The 23,769-nt window shown below is 63.6% G+C and overlaps 1 protein-coding gene across 2 annotated transcripts; it reads left to right on the top strand.

Annotated features, from left to right (window-relative positions):
* The first annotated feature begins 4,168 nt into the window (after positions 1–4,168).
* On the top strand, positions 4,169–17,526 carry MYLK2 (myosin light chain kinase 2). Of its 2 annotated transcripts, XM_067553977.1 has the most exons (13): positions 4,169–4,260; positions 4,684–4,770; positions 5,893–6,259; positions 6,868–7,274; positions 8,281–8,386; positions 9,921–10,014; positions 10,261–10,370; positions 10,975–11,116; positions 11,926–11,996; positions 12,391–12,519; positions 13,130–13,282; positions 13,998–14,130; positions 15,303–17,526. In XM_067553977.1, exons 2-13 carry the CDS (start codon positions 4,719–4,721, stop codon positions 15,381–15,383), a joined length of 1,845 nt encoding a protein of 614 aa, XP_067410078.1. In that variant the 5' UTR covers positions 4,169–4,260; positions 4,684–4,718; the 3' UTR covers positions 15,384–17,526. The 2 variants fall into 2 exon arrangements, with proteins under 2 accessions (XP_067410078.1, XP_067410079.1); XM_067553978.1 differs by lacking the exon at positions 4,169–4,260 and having other exon boundaries at positions 4,553–4,770.
* The last annotated feature ends 6,243 nt before the right edge of the window (positions 17,527–23,769 follow it).

The following is a 23,769-nucleotide window of genomic DNA, read 5'->3' as shown; positions in this document are numbered from 1 at the left end:
AAGTGGTTTGAACAAAGCTAAACCGAACACTGAAGTGGTTGTGGGGAGGGTCCTGTACCAAGCTGCTGCTGGTGGCGTTTGTTGCCTTTTCCTTCTAAAAACTGATGTTTTATTCACCTAAAGGTTACAAAGATGATAAACTGCGGTCAAAGACATTCTGGTCCCAGCAGCTCTCCCCATGGGAACCCAGTTGTTCTGGGCAGGAGCCGAAGAGTAGGAAAAGCAACAGAAATGAGGGGGGGAGAGACGCAAGTGGGGGTATTTCTTGACTTGCCTTAAGGTTTGGGTAGAAGCACGGGGCTGGTTTCCACGCAGACTTGCACCGAAATAACTCGGGCTGTGAACTGAAGTTGCAGCCCGACACCAAAAGAGCTGGCGTCAAGGCTGTGGTTTTAGAATCAAAACCGTCCAAATGGGTTGACGTGAGCAAAGGCACTGGCTCCCTGTTCAGTGTGAAACACGTGTCCTGTCGCTCCCCTGGCTAAGGCCTAACTAATGTGGTTTAGCTAAACTAGGGTTGTCTGGGTGTAGCCCCACTCAGGCCTGGGGCCTGTGACTGCTTGCCCAGGCGCCTTGCGGGGAAAGGCCCCCGAGTGGCGTACGCCCTGTTCAGCAGAGGAAGCCTCTGCAGAATCTGCTGCCAGCAACCCCAGAACTGGCTTCCTTCCAGCCCAGCTTTTTAAATGAAGCAGGGCTGATTTTAACTTGCCTTGTGGCTCGGCCAGCCCTCTGCTAGTGCTGTCTCTGGCTAGCAGCCAGGGCGACGGCAGCAGTCTGTTGGATACGTTAGCCAGAGCCAGGGAGGCTTTCCTTGCACAAGCCGCCAGAGACGTCGCACTCCGGTTATAGACCCTCCTTCTCTACTGCGGTTCCCCCACCCCCCATCCTAAAGATGAGGCATCGCAGAGAGACCCCCTAGATCTGCTGGAGCCCTAGCCTGCAAGGGAAGGCTGGCACAGAAATGGAGACGGATGCCGCTAAGCAGTGCTCTCAGCTCGCTGCAGTTATACCTGCAGCCTGGCTCAATCAGGGGGTGAAAGCTGACTCCCAGCAGAAGACGGTGGGGACCTGCTGCCTGGTTAGCAGCCTCGAGCTCACGGCGGGGTCACTGGGGCTCTGCTACCAGGTCTCGGGCCCTCAGTTGTTGGCTGTGGGGGTGCAGGGAGCCTGGCACCAAATGCTAGCCCGGGCAACGGGAGCGACGATGCTCTCGGCTGGGTTGGACCCCCGTGGGAGAGAGAAACGCTCTTGTGAGGGCCCATGTTTACTGGCCGTGCGTAGGGCCTGGCTGCAAACCCGGCCTCTCCTATATTAGGCACTGGGGGGGGGGCTGGTTGCCTTGGAACCGAAAAGGTCATTGCACCACGGCCTCCGGTTTTCCAGTGCAGCTGATCAGGGAAGAGGGTGACCCCGGGCTGCACCTCTCCCAAGCAGTTCCTTTTAAAGGCCCCGCTTGGCGTGGCCACCTCTCCTGGCTGGGTTTGTTTCCAGGCCCGTTCTGGCAGCTGAGCTTCATGCCAGCAGCAGGAGTGACACTGCAAATGGGCGTCTTCCCGAGCAGCCTTTAACTGCTCGTCTGCTGCCGGGTGCGTGGCTGGCGCTGGCGGCTCAGAGCTGTGATCTGATGCTTCCTGCAGCCCCAGGTGCTGTTTGTACATCTCACGCCCCCTCCCTGGCAGGCAGGGCAGTGTGATAATACCTGGGGTATATAGCCTGGGCCTCAGTTCCCCCACATGACTCACCCTAGATCCCAGTGGGACTAGATGGCTGAGCAGGGAACAGAATCCAGGTCTCCTAGTCGAGGCCAGCCCCTAACTACTGGACCATCTTCACTCTCTTCCTCCGGGAACAACCCTAGAGAAGGCTGCAGCGGGGCGCGGCAGGGTCCTAAGGGGCCCCACTTAAGATCCGAACACCTCCAAAGGCCCACGACCGATCCCATGGGGTCCAGCCGTCGGCAGGTTGCTGGAGGGCACTAGAGGCCCAGAGCATTGTGGCAGTGCTGATGGGCAGGGGGGGGGCTTACTACCCTTGAAACAGAAAGGAAGGCGCTGTCCTGCCACGCTTCCAATCTAGGAGCGGACAACGCCTACCTCTGGGTCTCCAGTCCAGCCCGGTGCATGCCCCATTCTGGGGGCTGGCTCTGGGGAGGGGACGACCAAAGGGGCTGTGGCAAAGGTGCTCTAAGGAAGGAGTGGCATGGAGGGAGGGGGGAGGCTGTTTCAACTTGATCCTGCTAGAGCTGGGAGAACAACCTACGCCCAGGGCCCAAGCATGATGATTGCGGGCCCAGTACAAACTTGTACCACGGGCCCCCTGCCCCACACACACACCCCAGTCCCTCATCCCAGGCATGTACAATCTCATGAGCCGTGAAACGTTTTTTCCTTATGATAATAGGGGTTGCAGCCTGGGCTGGACCCCCCCAGGGCTTCCGGACCCTAGTAAAGTGTACCCTTCCCCCCATGTAGGGGCCCTGCCTACGCCACCTGCTGCAGCTTCTGCTGGATACGGAATCCACCTCTTCCTGCCCTCAGCGGTGTGTGCTACTTAACCGGTAAGTTCCACCCCAGAAGTGGCTGCCGCCTTAGTGCTGGAAGAGAAGTTGCGTGCACGAGGGGACGAGGTGCTACACGGCCGGGAGTCCGTCGTGCCGGCGGCGCGGAAGCAGGCGCTGTGCTGCGCAGCACCGATGTCGTGAGTCTCCAGCGCTTTGTGGGGCGGGGAGGGCAGGCAATGGGCTGGGGAGCGTTAGCAGCGATGACTCAAAGCTTATGAACGCCAAGCAGCAGGAGGATGGAGACCCATCAGAGGGAGACGGCGGCTGGGCACGGGCAAAGGCCACGGGGTGGGGAAGCCTGAGGCGATCCCACAGCTCTGACGTCCAGCCTCCCCTGGGAACCTCGCCAGCCCTGAAACAGCCGACTAGGAAGGTGCAATTCCAGTGAAGTGAGTAACCGCGCTTCCGGCCTGGGGGCCTCTGGCCACTTGTCTGAGTGTCCCCACAGAGAGTGCTCCCCCCCCACCACAGCCACTGTCCTAATCCCGACAGCTGCCCCTGCCAGTGACTGTCTCCACGCACTGGGGGAACCTCTCCATGCCCCCAGCAAGGCGCGTGAGTGAATGGTGTCCCCTCCATTTTACAGGTAGGAAAACTGAGGCACGGCGTGACTCGCCTGGCAGTCTGTGACCACTACAGCCCACTGCCCGCCTGATGCGCCCTGGAGAGCGTTTCTCTTCCCTTTGCCTTCCATCCTGGAAGGGGATGGTGTGGGCGGGGGGGCTGCCTCCCCACAGGTAAAACCCAGCAGGGGGGGTTAGTCGCTCCCAGCTCTGAATTTTTTAAGGCTTGCTGGGCTGGGCCGTGTCTCCTGCTGTGGGTTCCCAGGTGAAACTGGTTTCACTCCCGGTTTGATGGGAGTGCTGGGTGGAGGCTGGAACCTCCCCTGGGGGGTTATGGTGGCTCTTGCACGGTGCCTGCTGCTTTATGTCGGTGCTCCCCGGCACTGGGGGTGGCTCAGAATGGTTCAGGGGAGCCAGGTCTGCAAAGGGCGGGCAGGAGCTGAGCTGAGAATACTCTGCCGTGCTGCCGTTTCGTCAGGCTGCCTGGGGCCCGCTCTCCCTTAGCATTGGGTGAGAGCATTGCTGGAGCAGCTCGGGCAGCGGGTCCATGCAGGCCAGGGCTTCCTCTCGGTGGCCAGGGCCTGGTTCACGAAGATGGGCTCCTCGGTTGCCTCTGAAGCACCTCGCTAGTCGTGCACTGTCCCGTGTGAGCTGTAGGGCAAGAAGCACAGCCTGAAGTGGTCCCCCCGCCCCCCACACGTGTACCCCCAGCGCTCCCACTCAGGGCGGTGCTGGGGGGTCTCCTGCCCTTCAGCACCTCACCCCGGCTCGGTAAACGATCATTTCCTGACGTTGGGGGGTTGTCTGGGGACCCCTCAGGCCGGGCTGGGGCTGGGGGGCCCAGGGCGCGGGAGGGGAAGCTCTGTCATCTGCTCTGTTTGTTTGAATTCCCGGCTCCTCCGAGCAGGGGAGACAGTGAGAAGAATGGAGTGTCCTTTGAACGCGCTCCAGCAGCGACAGGTGGCCTGAAAGGCGACGCGCAGCACGCTCGCTCTGGGGTAAAGGATACGTCTCTCCCCACACTAATCCGGCTCCGTTCCACTGAGTATAGAAGGGGACGGCTCCGTCCCAGCATTGGCACAGCTCGGATGCTGCTGGAACCCCAGGTCTGACCGCCCGCTGCAGCGGGGACCCCAGGTAAGCGGGCCCTCTCCCATCCCCTCCCCTCCCAAAGGGGCTTTGCTTTGGGGTTGACCCGGTCCGGCTGTGCCTGCCGTTGTCCACTCCTCTCCGGATGGCAATGCATGATTTGTCCCATGGGAACCCAGACCCAGGAGGGAAGGGTTTGCTCTCTGCAAGGAAAGGCTGGCTGCAGCTGCTGGCCTGGGGAAAGGCATTGCCCGTGCTGGCTTGCTCTGCCTCTCGGCGCTAATGCGGTCCTGGGCAGACCCTCTCCCTGGCTGGATTGCAGGACCTGCTCTCAGCCATGAGCTCCGTCACCCCAGCAAGGCTGCGGAAAGCAAAGGCGGGTGTCTGGGTTCCGGGGCTGGGCTGCGTGGGGGGTGTTTCAGGGGCACCCTGGTGGCATTGGGCAGGTGCCATTCCTGCCCCTCTCTCTAGGGCATGGAGGGGGAGCACTAGGACTCGCGTTCCTGATGGCTGCGGCAGAAGGGAGCCCTGAGCACGCTCTGCAGAGCACGGAAGCAGGTACGGGCGCCCCGCGGGCTGGGCCGGGACGGGAGGGTGGCTAGTTCTCTCCCCGGAGATCTGTCACAGCAGGTGTTGCCTGCGCTGCTGCGTTTCCTTGGCAGGGCGCTGCAGAGGCAGGGGGAATCTCACTGTGCAGCTTGGTGCAGCACTTGCTCCTGTTTGCTCCACACGAGCGCTCAGTCCTGCCTGGGCCCCTGCTGGCGCTGGAGCCTCTGGCCGACCTCCGACACCACCAGCAGCCTGGGGGCCTCGGAAACTGCCCCACTGGAGATCTCAGCAGCTGTTCAGCTTCATTTGCTTCCCCTCCCCACCCCTCTGCAGTGAGGGCAGTTGTGCCCCATGGCTGGCTGTTTTCGGGTCTGTGCACTTGTGCTGGGAACGCCCCCTGCGCCCTAGGAAATGCAGGGTTCCCACTCCGGGGACCATCTGTGAGCAGCCAGGGCTGCCCCGCTTCTGGTCAGCAGGAGGCTTGAGAGCCAAACCCCTGGGGCCGGCGCTAGCGCTGGTGAGCAGAGAGTAGCCCAGGCGATGGCCTTCGAGCCCCCTCTGAATTTACTGGGGGAGGGAGGGGTCACCCCACATGCCCAGCAGTCTCAGGCTTGAGGCTTTCCAGGGCCAGTTCTCCACTGGAGGCTGAGCTTCGGGTCGGGAGAGGAACCCTGGAGACACAGCCCACCTCCTACAGAGCTGTGTGGATCTTACCTCCGGCTGCCTGGGAGGCAGCGGCTCTGGCCTTCAGCCAGCATCCCGGGCTCTGCCTAGCTACGAGCACCAAGGGCCCCACCCCATGTGAGCGACCGGGGGGGGTCCCTCTCGCCCTGCCAAGGTGCCATCAATCCCTCGTTGCAGGACAAACCCATCCTAAGGGCATGAGGAAGCCACGTGAGACTGTTCAGAGCCCGGGGACAGGCGTGGGCGCCCGGGGAGTTGGAAGGAAAGCAGGAGGGACTCTGGCCGTCGAGGCTGGAGGCACATTTAGGGTCTGAATTGAGGAACCTGCCTTCGTAACGAAGGAGAGTTGGGATCTGGGTCTGTGGGTCTCTGCACTGGGGCTGGATCCGGTCTCTCCGGGGTATCAGCCGGAGCTGGGAGCTACTGACTTCATCGTCTCTTGCGCAGAAGCCTTGCCAAAGCCGGCAGCGATGCCCCAGGGTGCGGAGGGCACTGCAGAGCAGCCAGCCACAGCTGCTCCGGAGGGGGCACCGCTGGACCAGGACGCCAGGCCGTGCAGCGCTCATGAGGCCGGCCCGGGGGAGGGCCCAGGCCCTGGCGGAGCAGAGAGCAATGACGCCCAGTCTGCCCCAGCAACCTCGCAGCCAACAGGGACAGGAGAGACGGCAGAGCCTGGAGAGAAGGGAGCCCCCGTGGCTGGGGTGGAGACGAAGGCCAGTGAGACGGAAGCGGAAAGCCAGAGCCAGCCTACGGGCTCCCAGCAGGCGCGCCCGGCTCCCCAGCGGAGCCAGAGCTGCCCAGCCACCAGCCAGAGGTAACCTCCCGCTTCTCTTGCTAGGACTCTGCTGCCGCAGGCAGCTCGGGCGTCTGGCCCTGCCGGCCAGGTGCAGCGGGGAGCCAGGAGCTGGTCTCCTAATTCTGGGGTCCCCCCCTCTCTCAGGGACCTTCCTCCCCATGCTGCCCCCCCCCCCCCCCGGCCCGCTCTGCCACATGGGCTTGGTTTGCCATGTTTGCGCCCGGATGGGCTCCCTGGAGAGCCCCAGGCCGAAGGGATGTCACCTGGCGGGGCAGAGACCCCTCCGCACGGGGAGGCGCGGCCTGTGCGCCGGCGTTGGATTCTCTCCTGAGATCCCAGGAGCATCTTTCCTTGGGCCCCACCCGGCAGCTTCCTCCTGCCCGCGGAACTCCCCGGACGTGACCCAAGATGGGATCCCCCTCCACTCACGGGCTCGGCCTTCTGGGGGGGGGCCTTCCCTCTGCCCCAGGTGCACCAGACCTTGCCGGCATGGGCGTGGGGGGGTGTTTCCTCACCCGCGGCGAGGGGCAGGCTGGGGCAGGCTGGGGCAGGCGGCCCGGCTCCCTCCATGGCGGATCGGGTGGGGTCGGGCGTGCCAGGCTGGTGCTGCCACGTCTCACTTCCAGGGCAGAGGAGAAGCCCTGGGCAGCGAAGGCAGGAGTCAGCGCGGTGCCAGGAGAGCCCAGCCTAGCGGAGGTGCCTGACCTGGCTGCAGAAGCCACTGGAGACCAGAGCTGTTCAGAGACACCCGCCCCGAGCGAGCGGCCCTGCCCGGAGAGCAGCGGTGGGGACAGGACATTGCCGGAGCTCCCCAGCTCAGTGGGGCTACTCCACCCGGCTTCAGACGCGACCCCCGACGAGCCCCCCAGCTCGGCGGAGCAGCCTCACCCCACCCTGGACAGCACTGGAACTGCCGAGGAAACGGGCCCTCTGGATGAAGAACAGCCGCCTTCCCCGGAGGAGGAGCTGGAGCCTCCGCCCAGCCCCTACCTAACGCCTGACTTCGGGAAGGAGGATCCTTTCCAGATCCTGGGTAAGGCGGGGCTGTCTCTTGGCTGGCCGGCCTCCATCCAGGCAGAGCAGGGGGTGCCCACCAGTGTCTCTCCTGCTACTGGTTCCCTGGACACAGGGCTGACCCGTCCCCAAGCCAGGACCCGGCCTTGCGCCCGCTCGGCGTCCAGCGCAGGTTCTCGGTGCTCCCGTTTGACACGCAGAGCGAGGCCCAGCGAGAGCCTCTCCCTGTGATAGCTGAAGAGCAGGGCAGGCGTCCGAGAGCTCCGTGTTGCTCAGAGCTCTGCCCCGTCTGTGCCGCCTGGGACAGCGTGTCCCGGAGCGCTGTGGACTGAGAGAGCAGGCGGCCCAGTGGTGTCCAGGGAAGGCAGGTTGGGGCGCTGGCTCCGTGTGGTGGGGAATGCAGGATCAGACCGTGGGGTGCGGAGGGCACGGAGCAGAGGGCTAGCATGGGGAGCACAGCATGGAAATGCACTGGGGCTGGCCTGGGGGCCCAGGATCTGCAGAGAGGGAGGGAGGGGGCACTGCAGGGCTGGAAATGTGGGGCGTGCAGAGGGCCAGGAGAACGCAGACTGTGGCTGTCGGCATGGAATCGGGGGTCTGAATGTGGAGGGGGCTGAGAGGGACCTGTCAAGGGCTGTCGAGGAGATAGACCCCAAATGGGTCTACCAGGGTCATGGCACTAAACTGGAGCTGCTGATGGACTCAGTAACCTCGTGCTGTATTGTCAGGCTCCCGGGGGTCTGCGGCGTCCCTCGCGATGTATAAAGAGGGGGCCACGGGCTGTGACTCGCAGGGAAGGGACAGGAGTGGGAGGCGAGGAGGTGCTGGCTGCAGGCTGTACCAGCGCTTTGCCACTAGGTGCCGGCCTCTGCCCGTAAGCTGGAGAAACTCTTGGCTCCATCTGCCAGGAGGGAGAGGGGGGCTGCTTCCCGGGGATCTCCCCGGCCCCTTAGGCTGGGCCGCAGTGGAGCGTGGCTGGGAAAGATGGAAGCAGCTGGGTGGGCCGATGTGTCTTGTCTCCGCAGATGACACCCCGCCGCCGCCAGCCCCCTTCACCCATCGCATCGTCTCCCTGAGATCCGGCAACATCAGCAGCACGTTCTGCATCAACGCCAAGGAGACGCTGGGGGGGTAAGAACAAGCCCTGCAGGGAGGCCCCCGGGGCTGGGGGACGGGCTGGGCCCATGCAGCTGGGCCCGTGCTGTGTTCTCGGGTCTGCAGGAAACTTGGTGATTTTGAAAATTGCTCCGTTTGGGAGCAGGGAGGGGAAGCCCCAGGCTGTGACACTTCCTGCAGCATAAAACTCCCCGGAGCACCCGGGGGCCGATTGCGACAGGTGAAGGCCATTGTTCTGCTCTGACGTCCTTTTGGGAACCTTCCAAAAACATGGGTTTTTTTCCCATTTCAAAACGCCATTTCGAAACAAGCTCGAAACGTCGCCGGGCCACTTAGACGCTTTCCAGCCGTTGGTGTTTTTCCTTTTCATAAAATTCCCAACTTTGTCCCGAGTGCTGGGTCTTTCCGAACACCCTGGCCTGGTCCCACCATCTCCCGGGAACATTTCCGCCCGCGCCGCTCCCGGGCTGGCCCTGGCTCTGCTGCTGGCTTGCCGCTGCTCCCCCTCTCCACCTCTGCCCCAGGGGGATCACAAATGCTGCTCGGGGTGCAAATGCCCTGTGCGCAAGGTGAAAGTCTGGGCCAAACAAGGGTGAGAAAGTCAGAGAAGCTCAGCAGCGAGTGCCAAGCATGCAATGCGATGGGCGTGGTGCCCCCAGGGGTCCCCTCGTGGTGCAGGAGAACAGGGTGGCACTACCCCGTTCTGCACGGGCTGGTGCGGTCACTTCTCCCCACCCTCCGTGCGTGGCCCCAGAGCGGAGATGATCCTGCCCTGTGTGGTAGCAGTGTTGCTGGCTCCGTCCACGAGGCAGACTGGTGCTCTGGCTGCCTGGTAAACCTGCCAGCAGAAGGCACTAAGGGGGCAGATGTTCTTCCTTTGGCACCGCACAGGACAAGGTGCCCCTCACCTGGCAGCCTGGAGACACCAGGTGTTCGGCTGAAGCTTCGTCCTAGTTCAGCACGGTCGTCTCCCCTCTCTGCTCCCCATCAGTGCCGATCCGTGTGCTGCCAGGATGCCCCTTTCATCCTGAGCACAGAAGGAGAACAAGCTCATTAGCCCACTGTCTAGCGCCCTGCCCGGCCCTGTCTGAGAGCTGGCTTGGTTCTGCGGACTCGTGCCCCGTGCTCCCAGGAATGAAAGTGCTGCTGCTTGGGCGTCAAGGCCCTCTTTGAGGAAGGAACCGCCCTGAACGGCTCCAAAGGGAGCTTTGCCCAGGACCTTCTGGGGCTAAAACTGAGCTTTGAAGGTGGGAGGCACTTTAGGAAACGCCCCTGCTCCGTGCCTGAAAGAATCCAGTGACGGCGCGTCCGTGCGTGTGACTGGGCAGTCACGCTGAGCGCTGGTAACCCAGGAACTGCCCGCTGCTTTGGCTGGTGAGACCAGTGAGCGGGCGTTGTAACCATTCATGCCCCTGCTGATTTTGGCCCCTTTACCGCTAGTGTCTGAGCCTGCACTCTTGCCTCTGTCCCAAACATCACGGCCTGTGACCAGATCATGCCTTGGGAAGGAAAATTGCGGCCTCTGCGATCTGCTTTTCTTTTGCCCTAGGGGGAAGTTCGGTGAAGTTCGCACGTGCACGGAGAAAGGGACGGGGCTCAAACTGGCAGCCAAAATCATTAAGAAACAGAGCTTGAAGGACAAGGTGCGTCCTGAGTGTTCTCCTGAGTCTGCCCGTGCACGTGCCTCCGCCTGGATGGAGACGCGCTTCCCTCTGTGCGCCCCAGTTTGTGTATCCGTCTGTCGCTCCGTGTGTTTGTGAACCTACCTGTGGCTGTGTTGGCGGGAGTGCCGGCTGACCCGTGCCTGCGGTGTGTTGGCGCCGAGGGCTGGGGCGGCCACGCCCGGGCCCTGCCGCCCTCTGCGCTCTGACCCGGCGCGTGTCCCGCAGGAGATGGCCCTGGTTGAAATCGAGGTGATGAACGAGCTGAACCACCAGAACCTGATCCAGCTCTACGACGCCATCGAGACGCCGCGGGAAATCGTCCTCTTCGTGGAGTTGTGAGTCATGCCCGCGGGCTGGGCCGGCCTGGCCCGGGGGGGGCTGGGCAGCGTCCTTGGCAGCTTGGCACGGCCTCCTTCCCTCCGGCCAGTCTCGCCCGGAGAGCAGCTCCTGAGACACTGCGTCCCCCGTCATGAGTTCTAGTGCAGTGATCCGCCCCAGCACCGGCGCCTCCTCCTCCCCCCCGTCGCCTGTCCCCTGCCTAGGGGATTCGCTGCCCAGCTAGTGCCCGGCTCTGCCTGCAGCCCAGTCCCTGGCTACTTGGTCTGGAAGGGCCGGTCTTGCCCCCAGCCCTGGAATCAAGGCAATCTCGCTAACCTTCCCGTCACTCTGCCCGTGCCTTGGCTAGGAGAGTCTCTTCACTCACCTACCCTCCCTGACCCCCTCTATGTATCCCCGTGCCTCGTAACCAGCTCCCCGCTCTGCCTGTGCCCAGGCCAGGGGGTGGACCAGGGAACCGTGCCCCGGGACCTGCTGTAGGGGACTGTCTCTACGCAGGCCCCCCCTCTGCCTGTCCGCTGGGCAGGGAGGCTCTGCTGTAATTGGCCCGGCCTGGGGTCTGCTCCGCACAGTCCGGTGAAGCTGTGCTCGGTCTGTGCGCAGCGTGGAGGGCGGGGAGCTCTTTGAGCGCATCATCGACGAGGATTACCACCTGACGGAAGTGGACTGCATGGTGTTCGTGCGGCAGATCTGTGACGGCATCACCTTCATGCATCAGATGCGCGTCCTGCACTTGGACCTCAAGGTACCGTGCGACTGCCGCCCGCGGCGTGGAGGAGGGGGGGACAGAAGGCTACGGTGCCTGGGCCGGAGGGGCTGTGGTAGCTGAGGGGTCGTGGGGCCAGAGGGGAAACGTTCCCAGAGAGCTGAAGCTGGGCAGAAGCAGCTGTAGGAAGGTAGAAGCTGGGGCTCCATTCGGAACCGGGCTCCGGGCTATTCAGACGGCAGATCTCGTGTGCGGGCCGGGAGCCGGGCTGGTTCTGGGGGCCGGGGAAAGCCCTGAGTGAATGAATTGCTGGGGCTGGCTGGCTGCAGGAGCAGGGTGCGGACGGGTGACCGTGGGCGCACAAACCGCAATCCATGCGTCCGCTCTTGCACTCTGCTGTCGGGCTGGCAGGATCTGCCCAGAGAGGGCCAGGAGAGAGAGAGCTCTCGCCGACACCCTCCCCTCACAGAGTGGCCCTGGGAGCTGCTGGCAGTGAGGGCTAGGAAAGCAGTGGCCTGGGCAGGAGAGCCTTGGAGAAGGGCAGGGCTCTAAACCTCTGTTTAACTCCAAAGGCCGGTTGGGGGAAGGATGTCTTGGTTACAGACCCGATGCCCCCTGCTCTGCCCCTCCCGCTGAGGCGCAAGAGCTTGTGATGCGCGTCATCCGAGAACCCTGTGGGCTCCCCGTCCCTGACACGTCCGAGGGGCAGAGGGAACACCTGCGCTAGCCTGCCGGCGGGCCAGCCTCTCACACTCCTTTGCGGGCGGGCTGTAACGCCCTGCGGGCTGGGGTGGGCAGGCACGTGGCCGGGAGCTGGATTCTAACCGGCAGGAAATTCCTCCCTGCAGCCCGAGAACATCCTGTGTGTCACCTCCACGGGGCACATGGTGAAGATCATCGACTTTGGGCTGGCGCGAAGGTAACTCCCCTCCCGCCAGGCCTGGCTTGCTCCGTCTCCCTGCCCACATCCCCGGGAGCCGGGCAGAGGCTGCACTCCTGTGTCCCAGGCTCTGCCTTACGCCTGACCCTGGTGACGAGCGGGCCCTGGGGAAAGCAGGAGGGAGGAACCCCGGTGGGGTGGGGAGTGCTGGAGTCTGCAGTCTGGGGCTGGGTTGGCGACGGCTCTGCCGAGTCAGCTGTGCCTCCCCAGGAGAGCGGTTTGGGGCCGTTCTAATCACCGGCTGGGCTCTGGGGTCACGTCAGGATGTTTCTTCTCTGGATGGGAGCAGGGTAGACGCGTGGGCCGAGGTGGTGAATGTGGACGAGTGGGGCCAGCGCCAGTAGCTCAGTGGCCTGGCTCCTCCCGCCCGCAGATACAACCCCCGGGAGAAGCTGAAAGTGAACTTTGGAACCCCCGAGTTCCTGGCCCCGGAGGTGGTGAACTACGACCAAGTCTCCTATTCGACGGACATGTGGAGTCTGGGCGTCATCACCTACATGTTGTAAGCGCGGGCACGGGCTGGGGTAGGGGGAGAACCCCCGGGGCTGTAACCATGGGCTGGGCTGGCAGCGCAGCTGTGTGGACGCAGGAGAGGAGCGTGAGGGTTGGCGAGAGAGCTCCTTGGTTCCATTCCCAGCTCTGGTGACCTTGGGCCGGTCTCCGAACCTCCTGTGCCTCAGTTTCTCCAGCTGTAAAATGAGGCCGGGCCTGCCTTCCTCGAGGGACCCGAGGCTCTGTGGATAGAGGGCACCAGCCTTCGGGGCTGACCTGCCAGTCGGCATTTCTTGCCAGCGCTCGGAGCTGGGTGGCTGGAAGGAGCTGGGAGGGCTGGGCCGGGGGCTGTCTGCATGGCCAGGAAATGGCTCACCTCTCCCTGCTGCGAGACAGGATGGGAACGCAGCACGATGCCAGCTGGGAACACACTGGTTCCTTTCTGAGGAGCGCTGGCTCCCGGGCGGAGGGAGGGGGTGCGAGCGAGTTGTTTTGTCCAGAAGGAATTGGGAACTTGCTGAGGAAACGGGGCTGCATCTGGTCCCTTCCTGCAAGGAGCTCAGAGCACAGCTTGCGACCAGCAACGGCTCCCTCCCCGCCTCCCTCCTCTCTCTGCCCAGGCTGAGTGGCCTTTCTCCTTTCTTGGGAGACACTGACACTGAAACCCTGAACAACGTCCTGGCGGCGAGCTGGTACTTCGACGAGGAGGCCTTTGAGGGCATCTCGGAGGAAGCCAAGGACTTTGTCTCGAATCTGATTATCAAGCAGAAAAGGTTTGAGTCTCGCCGAGGGCGGCCCAGAGCGTTTGAGGCCAGCTGTGCTGGCAGGACCCCGCCTGCGCTAGCAAGACGCCCGCCGTGCAGCCAAGTCCCCTCCAGCCCTCGGGGCGAACCAACGTGGCTCTTGCCAGTGGGAGCGCTGCCCCTTCCCCGTGCTCCCAGCCTGGCCTGGTGCGATGGCCTTGCCTTGCCAAACTGGCTGGGGTGCAGGTTCAGGCGGCCCCAGCGCTGATGAACACCCCGGCCAGCCAATCCCCGGCCCGCACCCCAGGGTAACGGCAGCGTCCGGGCAGCGTCGGCTGCTCAGCAGCTTCGTGGCCCTTGGGAGGATTCTCGGAACCAGGGCTCTTGGAAGGAGGGAGGGGAGCGGAGTCCTTTCTGAGGAGGAGAGGACAGGCTCTGGGGCCTGGCCCCTGCCTCTGGAGGGGTCTCCGGGTCAGAGGGAGGGCATTCGAAGGCCCAGACTGGGCTCGGAGGAGGTGGTGGCAGCCTCGGGGCCTGTGCGGGAACGTGCAGGCACCTGGGTTCTCTGCCTGCACAGCCCCCAGTGTCATCTGGGGGTTCATAAGCCAGACCGGGGCCTAGCTAGGAGGCAGGGGGCAGCATCCCTGGGGCTGTGAGAAAGCAGGAGCAAGGTGGGGGGGTCTCCTTGGGTCTCACAAAACCCCTTTAGGAGACAGGAGTCCTCTGCATTCCTCTCCCCACACAGCGGCCGGCTGAGCGCGGCCAAGTGCCTCCAGCACCCCTGGCTGAACGGCCTGGCCGAGAAGGCCAAGCGCTGCAACCGGCGCCTGAAATCCCAGCTGCTGCTCCGGAAGTACGTCATGCGGAGGCGCTGGAAGGTACGAAGAAGGCTCCTCCCTCGATGGCTGGGAGCCATAGGGAGGGTCCATGGGGGGGGTGAGCTCCCTGTGTTGGGAGGGGGTCACCACGCGGGGTCAGGCCATGGAAGTGTGGGGGAAGAGCTGGCGGGGGCGCTGGCTCCCGGGAGGGAATGGGGGATGCGCGTGCGCCCCAAGCAAGCGCCCTGCCCCCTACTTGAGTGCACGGAGCAGGAAGCAGGGCCAGGGTCGGACTCCTGAGGGAGAGGAAGATGGGGCAGGGCAACAGTATGGGGCAGCGCGGAGAGGGAGCCTGAGAGCATCTGAGGCCGGGGGAGCTGCTGCCTCCCCCCCACCGGTCCCTGATTTTAAAATGAGGACAGGGACCCTTTTTTAATCCTGAAATTGACGCGCATGATGCTGGCACGGCATAGCTGAGGGCCGTGGAAACGTTCCCTGCAGAGGGGAACCCATGCTACGCGAAGGGGAACCGTGTTTCCCTAAAATGTCCTTTAATCCTCATGTGGTTCTTCCCTGATTTCCATCCCCCTGTGATCGCACGGGACCGGGGTGCAGGTCCCCGCAGCAGGGAATGCTCCTTAAGCATGCAATCCTCTATGGTCTCTGCTCCCCGATTCTGACCCTGCCCCCCACTCTGGCAGCTGCAGGGCTTGGCCACAGGAGGGATGGATGTCAGGACAGACCGCCTGCACTGGGAGCAGCTGCAGGGGCCACTCCCTCTGCCTTTGGCCTCCCCCCTAGCCTAGATCTGTGCTGTTGGCTTCCTCTCTCGGGGGCCTGGGCTTTATCTCTTTAGGGCACTTTGCTTCTGTCTCTGGTCCAATTTATTTGGTCTAAGACGTTTGTGAGAACCTTCCAGGCGTCTGAGTGTGGGAGGCGGGGAGCTGGCAGAGTCACGGCTCGAAGACTGGCAGATGGTCAGGAGAAGCAGCTCCTTGGCCTGGTGGGAAGAGATCTGTGGATCCCCGGTGATCCTTTGGTTTGAGAATCATTGCTGTCTTCCACTTCCGAACGTGCCTGCACCATTCCCTGCGGTGTCCCCTGCTGGGAGAGTTTGGGACAGGAGCATCTGAACTCACAACCCCGGCAGCAGCTGCCTTAAGAAAGGCCTCTTTAATGGCAGTTGTCCAGCCTGAAAATGGGGAATAACTTTCTTCTTGTTCCCCTAACAGAAAAACTTCATTGGTGTGTGTGCTGCCAACCGATTCAAGAAGATCAGCAGCTCGGGATCCCTGACGGCGCTGGGTGTCTGAGCGCGGGCCTGAACTGGGTGGAAATTGAGTGACATGTGAGTCCAGCCAATGGGCAATACCCTGAAATAGGAACTGTGCATTGGCAAACCGGGTCCCCTGGGGCCTGGACAGGACAGCGGCATGTAGTACCTGCTCCTGGATGGCAGTAAGATCCCCCCTCTGGTTCGGCATCGATCCGCTTCCCAAACACCAGGCGTTCACCACTGCAGAAATGAATTGAGATATCCCAATCCTGTCCATACGTGAAATTCCTGCCCTTCCTGCTGTGAGGGTCCCGCTCTGGATTCCATCCCCCACTGCTGTGCTGTGACTGCCCTAGGATCCGGGCCACCCGGAGAATGCGGCTCTGGATCCTGAGCCGCTGTGAGACGACGCCTCTTGGTCCTGTGACCTGTGCGAGGCTCCTGCTCTGGGCTCCACACTGCTGCAGAACTGCTTTTGTGGGTCTCCTACTGGTGCAAAACCCCCACCCGGGAATTCTTGTTGGCTGCGACATCTGTTACAAGGTTCCCGGACCCTGCACCACTAGGACATCCTCCGCCTTCGATCCCGTCGTGCCGAGGTGACTGGTCTGGCACTCACAGACGTGTGCTATTGCCATCTTCACACCCTGTATCCCTCTGAGCCAACTGCCATGTGCATCCCCTAGCATCCTGACTGTAACCAACTGTGCAGTGACCAGCCCAGGTCTCTTCTGCATCCCATGGTGCTGCTGGATTGCTACTCGGGGTCCCCTCCTCGCTCTGCTGCTCCTGTCCTGGACCCTGTGCATCCAGGCTGTGTTACCAGGAGTGCCGGTCCCAGCCTCTGCAGGCAATGAGATCTGGGTGCTGCTGTCTGAATCTGGGCTCCTGGCGTCTGCGTGCAGTAGGAGTAACATAACTGGGGGCTAGTGTCAGGATTTGCACCCGAGCCCTCTGAGTGCAGAATGTACACCCCGGCCCGCAGGCAGGATGGCTGCTGCCAGCTTCTGGATCCGTGCACCGCTGGACTAGCATGCAAGGCTGCTGCTTGAGCAGAAAACCGCCTCTCCCCATGGTCCGGGATCCTACAAGGCAGCGTGCAGGGCCGAGTTCCTGTTAGGGCCGGGAGGGCTCCGCGCACAGGAAAGGAGGAAGTGCAGAGCCCAGATTCCAGGCGCGTCCCCAGATGGAGGCCAGGGAAGAAAGAACGAGGCTTTGTGCTAGTTCCTAACCTCACTGCCCTTCTGAGCTGCCAGGGGGGAGGAAAAACACGACCTTCCCTTCACACGTCCCCCAGAAGATAAAGGCAAGAGCATCCTAATGCAGTCCAGCTGGGCTCGCCTCTCCCCCTCGCGCATTGCTTCAGCGCTGACCACCAACACACAGGAACTGCCGGGCGCTCGCTGGAGTTCATGGCGGAGCCCAGGGCCCCCCCCGATGGGAGGAGAGTTTGGGAGCTCGGTCGGGTTCTGCAGCTTCTTCTGGGTTCGCTCCTGAGCCTGCCCCCTCGTACTCCACGACTGGCAGGGCTTTGTCTGACTGCAGCCCCCTGCCTCTCCCGCTGGCTGGGGCCCTGCCGCTGCTGGCCGAGCAGCACGGGGGGATCTAGGCCCCGCTAGGGTGGGGCGCGGTGGTGGCGGTTGCCCCCCTCCCCCCCCAGTGATTGAGGGGTGATGGAAGAGTTCCTGTGTGGCCTGCTGCACTGAGGTCTGAGCTAGGGATCGGGCTGGGGGGATCCTCCATGAAGCCTGGGGGCTTATGACCCTCTCTTTGGAGGGGGTGTGCGGCCATGCCCCTTCCCGGCCTGTGTGTTACCCCGGGCGATTTTGTTACGACCAAGCCAGTGTGTTAGTTACGGGGCAGCCCGTATCTGCTGGGCACAGACAAGGGCGCCAGCCATAGAGCGTGTGACCTGAGCCCCACGCTCAGCGGGGTACCTCCGGATCTGCGCAGGGTGCAGTGGCTGCGGTCTGTATCTTCGGTGAAACCCTTCTCCCTCTGCCCTGTGGCCGCGGGACTTTTGTCCCCTAAGCAGAGCCCCCACCCAGTGACGGAGGACTCCAGCTCTCCAGCCCCCATGTGCGTGTGCCCGTCCCTAGCGGCTGCCCCGCGTAGTGCAGAACTCGGGAGAGGTGCCCCTGCTCTCGGCTTAATGTAAATAAATGTACAGTCTGATGCCACGCTCTTGTCGGGGGCTGTCTTGTGCGAGGCGGGAGGGGCTGGCTTGTCCAAATCCCCTGCAGGAGCAGCCCCTGCCCTGGCATCAGGGAGGGGGTTAAATGTTCTCCCCTCCCTAATCTCCCTCAGCATTTCCTTCCTGCCGCCGTGAACGGAGCAGACGATTCTCAGCCGAGCTGGGCCTTCAACTAACACTTCTGCACTACATCTGCCGGCCCCCGGCGTGGGGGGGTGGATCTGACCTATCTCCTGGGCTGCCTTCGATTGAAAACTACTTCCCGGCTACCAGACAGCTGCTGTCCCGGCCTGGGTCCTGGACCTTTCCGTGCTGCTGCCAGGAGAACTGGGGCTTGAACCCCGGCTCTCTGTAAAGGCCGAGGATGGGCGAGGTTGGGATTCAGTCGCTCTGGCTGCTGGCCGCAGGGGGTCCGGGCGGTGGGGGAGAGAAGCCGGGTGTTGAATTATATCAAAGGCCAGAGAATTCAAAATACCTGAGAATTCGGCAGCAGTTGACAGGAGTTACGCAAGCACCGCACCGTAGCCTGCACAACTCCCGACAATGTGTGTTGTGCGTGGTGTCTGTGCTGCGCTGCGCCCCCGGGAAATGCGGTCCTGGCCCCACAGCGCTATGCCGCCTGCGGGGGTGGTTTTAGTGCATCGATTTCCGGATCCACTGAACGCCTGTTTACTGACCCCTCGCTCGATCTGATGGCGACGAATCTGCCACCGTCACTGTGTCCCTAGAGACTGACCCTGGCATTTTATTCTTATCGCATGGCCCTGAGCGCGCGATCCTCCTTCCCCTGAAGCTCTGTGTCCCACTGCTCCAGTCCTGGGTCCCTCCCTCATTCCCCACCATCGCCCAGGCCCCTGTGAGGCCAGCCGGCAGCCAGCCCTTCCGGCGCGGCTCTCCTCCCCTTCTCAGCCTGCAGCTCCCTGCAGCCCCACTGACAGCGAGCTGCAGAGGGGCCTGGCTCGGAGTCGGTGGAGCCAGCGGGACTAGGCTGTGCACGCCACAGCTGTGAGCTTCCCGCGGGGGGCTGATGCGTCTCAGGTGGGGGGATCTCCGGGCTCGCCTGAGCCAGGATTGGGCCGAACCACATCCCACCTTCTACCTGCCCCGGGTGCAAGGCTGGCTGCACCCACCCGCCAAAGCTCCCGCGTGCGCGGCCAAAACCGTCTAGGCCGCCTGTCCCGCTTCGTTTCCACACCCCTTCCTCCCACGGGGCGGGAGCCGACTACCGGGGAGGGGAGGGCAGGATGGAGATGGCCCCTGAGTGGGGGGGCTGCCCGGAGCCGGGTCTAGCAGTGGGGTACGCACGAGCGGCACTGAAGTGGTTAACGCTGCCCGTGAACTAATTCCAGCTCCCCTCCGGCCCAGGGAGTTTCCTCCCAGACCATTTCCTGCTGACCGCCTTTGACCAGTTCCTGTCGGTGACCACCCTGTGGTCCTGGAACACAGAGCGGCCCCATCTGGTTTGAGTTACTCGGGGCTGGTGACGTCTCTTTCCTGCCTGGGATTCTATCGGCCACCTTGGGGCTGGGGGGGGAGGGGGAAGGATGATAAAGCTTTACCCTGGCAGCCTGCGACCCGGACAGATGGACAAACTGCCACAAACACAATAGGGCAGGGACGCCGGCAGCCAGATGGCTGGATACCCAGACAGCCAGACAGACGAGCCTGTGTTCGTTATTTTCCAGCAGCGCTGCAGCCGGAGCACAGTGTGGGGCTGCTTTCCTGAGCCTTTCAGGCCCCAGCTTCCCCGGGGGACGTTCCCAGGCCAGCAAGTGGCTTTTGGGTATTGATTCCCCGCCTCTGATGTGGAGTAACCCCAGCCGCACCCCCTGCTCGGCTCCAGACTAAACCAGACGGGTCCCCGAGCCAGGCCGAGACGCACAGAGGGGCTGAGCCCAGCCCTCGCCTTGGCGGGGACTCGCTCTCTAGGCCCAGAGAGGAAGGGGGGAGCCCGGAGCCGGGAGCACGCACGGGCTGGGTACCCGAGTGGTGCAGTCTGGGCCGGAGTCCGAACTTCCCTGCAGTCAGGGCAGTGTGGGGCTGGGGCTGGGCTTAACCCGAGAGGACCCAGCAGTGAAGTTCAGCGGGGCAGGGGGGTGCGTGGAGTCTCCTGTGCTCCCAGCACTCCCTCTCGCCTGGGATTGGTTTTCACGCTGCCGGCCCGAGGCTGGGCCGTGGAGGCTGAGAGTTGAGGGGCGTGGGGTGAGGGGCCTGGGCGGGTCCTGCCCAGCTGAGCCTGTGAGGAGCAGCATGCCACAGCGGCATGGGCTCAACGCCCCTGGGCCGCACCGTGGACGCAGTGGGCCGTGGTTCCGGGGCTGGTGCTCTCAGCCGGGGCGCGGCACGGGGGCTTTGGCTGTGTTTGGACTTCGGTTGATTTAGCACTGCTGAGAGGTGCTGGCAGCTCGAGCCGGCTCTAGCCCCAGAGCAGCCCCGGCCTGTCTAGGGGCCGGGGGGTAAGACGGTGCCGCTCACGGGAGACTCACGCTAACCCTGCCAGTGTGTGGCAGGGACCCCTAGACACCAGCTTAGCACACCCATCTCGTCTCCCCCCGGCCTCCTGAATCCAGCGCTCACCCCGACTCAGGCAGCAGCAGGGCCCCACGAGCAAAGCAAACGCGCTGGCCCCTCTTCTCTCCCCTGGCGCCACAAGCGACTATCAGGGCTGGTCTCCCTGGGGCGGCTTGTGCCAGAGAAGGCCGGGTGCGAGCGCCAAGCGCCATGGCTGCTGGGCGGAGCCCTCACCTGGGTGCTCTTATGCGGCACGGAGGGCTTGTCTAAACACGGAGCTGGGCCTGATTAATGGCAGCTGGGGCCAGCTTCTGGAAGAAGAGAGCCGGGCTCCTGATTAGCTTCACCCAGGTGGGCCAGGTGTGGACAAGCCGGGACACCTGTTTCACGTTAAATTCACACCCGGCCTTAGTCCACGTTAAGCTGAGAGTGTAAACAAGGCCGAGGAGCGCTTGTGTCAAAGCAGGTTGAGCTAACGCCCCCCTTCGCCTCCCCCGGGCCACTCCTGTACTGCACTATCAGAATCGCTACGCGGCCTCTTTCCCTGTGGATTCGAGCCCCCCGCTGAAACCCTGCAGCGGGCGAGGGGGAGGTGGGCTCTGGCTCCCTCCCGCCAGCGTTCCTGTCACCACTGCCCGCGTTGTCCCTGCAGCGTCGGGCACTGGGTGCTAGGGACTCTGCGAACCCTGGAGGACAGTCCACGCTCCCAGGAATTTATCCAGCTCCCAGCAGGGTCTAGAACTGGCTTAGCAGGGGCAGGGCTGCAGCCTCCGGCTGACAATGCCAGATCCGGCGCCTGGGCTGGACGTCTCCATTCCTCACCTCTACCCCAGCGGCTTGCCGTCCCCCTCTGCCCACAGCTCACAAGGTGACAGGGCCCCCGCGGGCGGCAGGGTCTGCCATCTCCACGGGGAGGAGCACAGCAATGCGAGGAATTTGTGCAAATAATCCTCCAGTGCCTAGCCTGGGGGGCAGGAAATGGCTGGCTGGGGCCTTGCAGGAGGCGTGGGAGGAAGAGGAGAGGACGGGTAAGGCAGGCGCAGTGAGCGTGGGGCAGCAGGTAGGGCTTGTCCGCTGGCGTCCGAGGAGCTCCCGAAGCAGCCGGCCCGTGTAGCTCCTGCCCGGCCTCTGGTTGCTGCTCGCTCGCTCACTTCCGCAGCTGCCCCCCGTACCCCTTGGGGCACCCGCTCCCTGGGGTGAAAACATCCCCATGGCTCTTCGCTCAGGGCCTGGGAGCTGGGGGTAACCAGTCTTCGGCCAGAGAGCTGAGCGGGGGCTCTCCTCCCTCGCCCCCACCCCGCTCCTCAGCGATGGGCTTTTCCCAGCATCTGCCTGGCCCGGCCAGCGCTGCGGGGAGGGGACCAGAGCCCACGTGTCGTGGCTCAGCTCCGGGCTGTCCTAGGCCAGGTCGTCCCAGCCGTGGTACCGAGGGGCGTGAAGCTTGTGCGAGCAGGTTTAAGTGTGGCCTTGGCCTCCGCTCAGCAGCAGCGTCGGGGGCCGAGGAGCAGGGTGCCTCTGCCGCAGCCTCCTGGGGATGCCCGAGGGGGAGCCGAGAGCAGGCCCGCGCCGCAGGGATGGGGCCGGCCCCTCCCATCCTGGGCCCTGAGCGAGAACGGGCGGGGCGGCAGGTGTGCTTCCCTGGAGAGTTGATCCTCCCCAGGAGAGGGGAGCAGGATCCTGCGCTGACCCTCCCGCGACTCCAATGGGGCTACGCCACCTTACACCAGCCCGAGCTCTGGCCCGGAGCTTTGCCCACCCAGAAAGGCAGGAGAGGTTCGAGCCAGGGCCAAGTCGGGCGAGGGCTCAGCCGGGGCTCCCAGGACCTGCCCTTCGCGCTGGACCGTGACTCCATCACACGCCCGTTCACGCTGAGTCACGCCAGCCCCTCTCCAAGCCCAGCAAACCCAGCAGCGCCTAGCATCTCTCCAACATGCTGCCTGCCGCGCCGCGCCCTCCCACTCCTTCCTTCTCTTCCTCCTCCTCGCCTGCTGTGCGGCTCTCGGTGGGTGGGCTGGACGGACGCCTGCCTTCTCCGGTGCAGCCCCAGCTCCCAGGATGGTTCTTGCCTCAGCCGGAAGTAGCATGGCACGGGTGGGAGGAGGAGCAGCTCGGGGCTGAGCGCTGGCTGGTCCGGGAGAAGAGAGAGCCTGGCACAAGCGGCAGGTGTTTGAACCCGGAACTCCGCCAGCAACAGCTGGGCTCCAAGCATTCAACTCCCAGCCCTCCGCTCCTGGGAGCGCGGCTGCTCGGAAGAGGACAGGAAACGCCGTGCTGCACCCCCCGTGGTGGCTCACACCCTGTGGGGACCCTAGGCATGAGCGAACGTGGAAAATGAATGTCCTCTCCCCCCAGCAGGGAGCAGCCCCCCCCAGCTCAAAGCCGGCAAAGCCGAGAGAGAGCAGAGCAGAGAGAGACTGGCCGCCCCAGGCCAGGTGTGAGCTGGTGCCCAGAGCTTCGGCAGCATGCGCTGGCAGAGGAGCACCAGAAGCCGCTTCCTGCTGCCCTGTTCTCCTTACGGGACAAGGTCTGTATCTAGTCCCCAGGCTGCTGTTAAACAACCCGCCATTGTGCACCTTTGCTGGCTCGGGGCCGGAGGGTCTCCCTAGGGTGGTTGAAGGACAACCCTCACGCCGTTCTAGGGAGGCCCTGGCGTTACGCCACTCGCAGCCGGGCGGTAAGGCAGCAGCAGTGCGGGCGTGGCCCGGCGTGGATGCTCTGGGGCAGTGCCGCAGCCATGCTGCTGGCCGAGGACCAAGGGGTGTTGGTGCCCTGCTGTTAGTGGACAGAGGTGGCAGGTGTGCTGGCCTGGTGCAGGTTTCTGGGCCCCTACTGCAACGCGACGGAGGCCTAGCGATAACACAGCTCTGTCCAGGCGGGCAGGATCCCCCGAGTTTTGCTGTAATACCAGGAGGAGAACACACATGCCCAGAAACCCAACCCAAGAGAGGACATTCTGTCTGGGTGAGGTAAGTAGGGTCCACCCAGATGACGAGCCGGCTCCCCCGTGTTTGAGCTGCATGGGAAGTGGCCCTGCCCGCGGAGGCGCTGGAGGATCTGGCAGGATGTTTTCCTTCCCGCTCGGCCTTGATGGATCTTTCAAGGGTTTGAAGCCAGTAGCAAGTGGCAGGGGCACCCCAGCGTCTGCGTCCCCACTCTCGCTTTCAAACCAGATTGGCCAGCGCACCAGCGAATAGCACACTAGGGCTGCGCCAGTAGCTTCCAAGCACTGAACCTGGGACTAAGCCTGGTCCTGCAAGCGTCTCCTGCCAGCCACCTTCCCTTCCTACCGCTCCCCCGCCCCGCCTCAGAGACAAACGGGGCGACCAGCCCCTCCGTTAGACCCTGCCATTGCTGGCTCCTCCTGTCCCGTCACGGGCACGGAAGCTTGCAAAATGCAGGTGGGGGGCTGCTCCCAATGCCAAGAACCCCCAAGCCTGGAGCAGCCCTTGGCTTTACCCGCCGGGCACTGAGACTCGTCCCTCAGCAGAGAGACGGAGCCAGGCAGCAGCTGAATCCTGAGGCGAGGGGAGTCAGGAGAAAGACCACGGGCTGCATGGAGAGGGGCCTGAGCAGAAACTGTTGCCCAAAGAAGGAGGAGGAGATCTCTGGCTGGAAGGGGAGGAGGTGGCTGGCCACAGGAGAACGGGGGTGAGGGCTGATGACGTCCTTGGCTACAGAGACATAACAGATCCTCTGAGACGTGCTGTCATTCAGGCAG

This window comes from Emydura macquarii, unplaced genomic scaffold (genome assembly GCF_026122565.2).
Source record: "Emydura macquarii macquarii isolate MOO-44397 ecotype Brisbane River unplaced genomic scaffold, CSIRO-AGI_Emac_v2 contig_1483, whole genome shotgun sequence".
Taxonomy (NCBI): Eukaryota; Metazoa; Chordata; order Testudines; family Chelidae; genus Emydura; species Emydura macquarii.
This window is presented reverse-complemented; position numbering and strand designations above follow the sequence as displayed.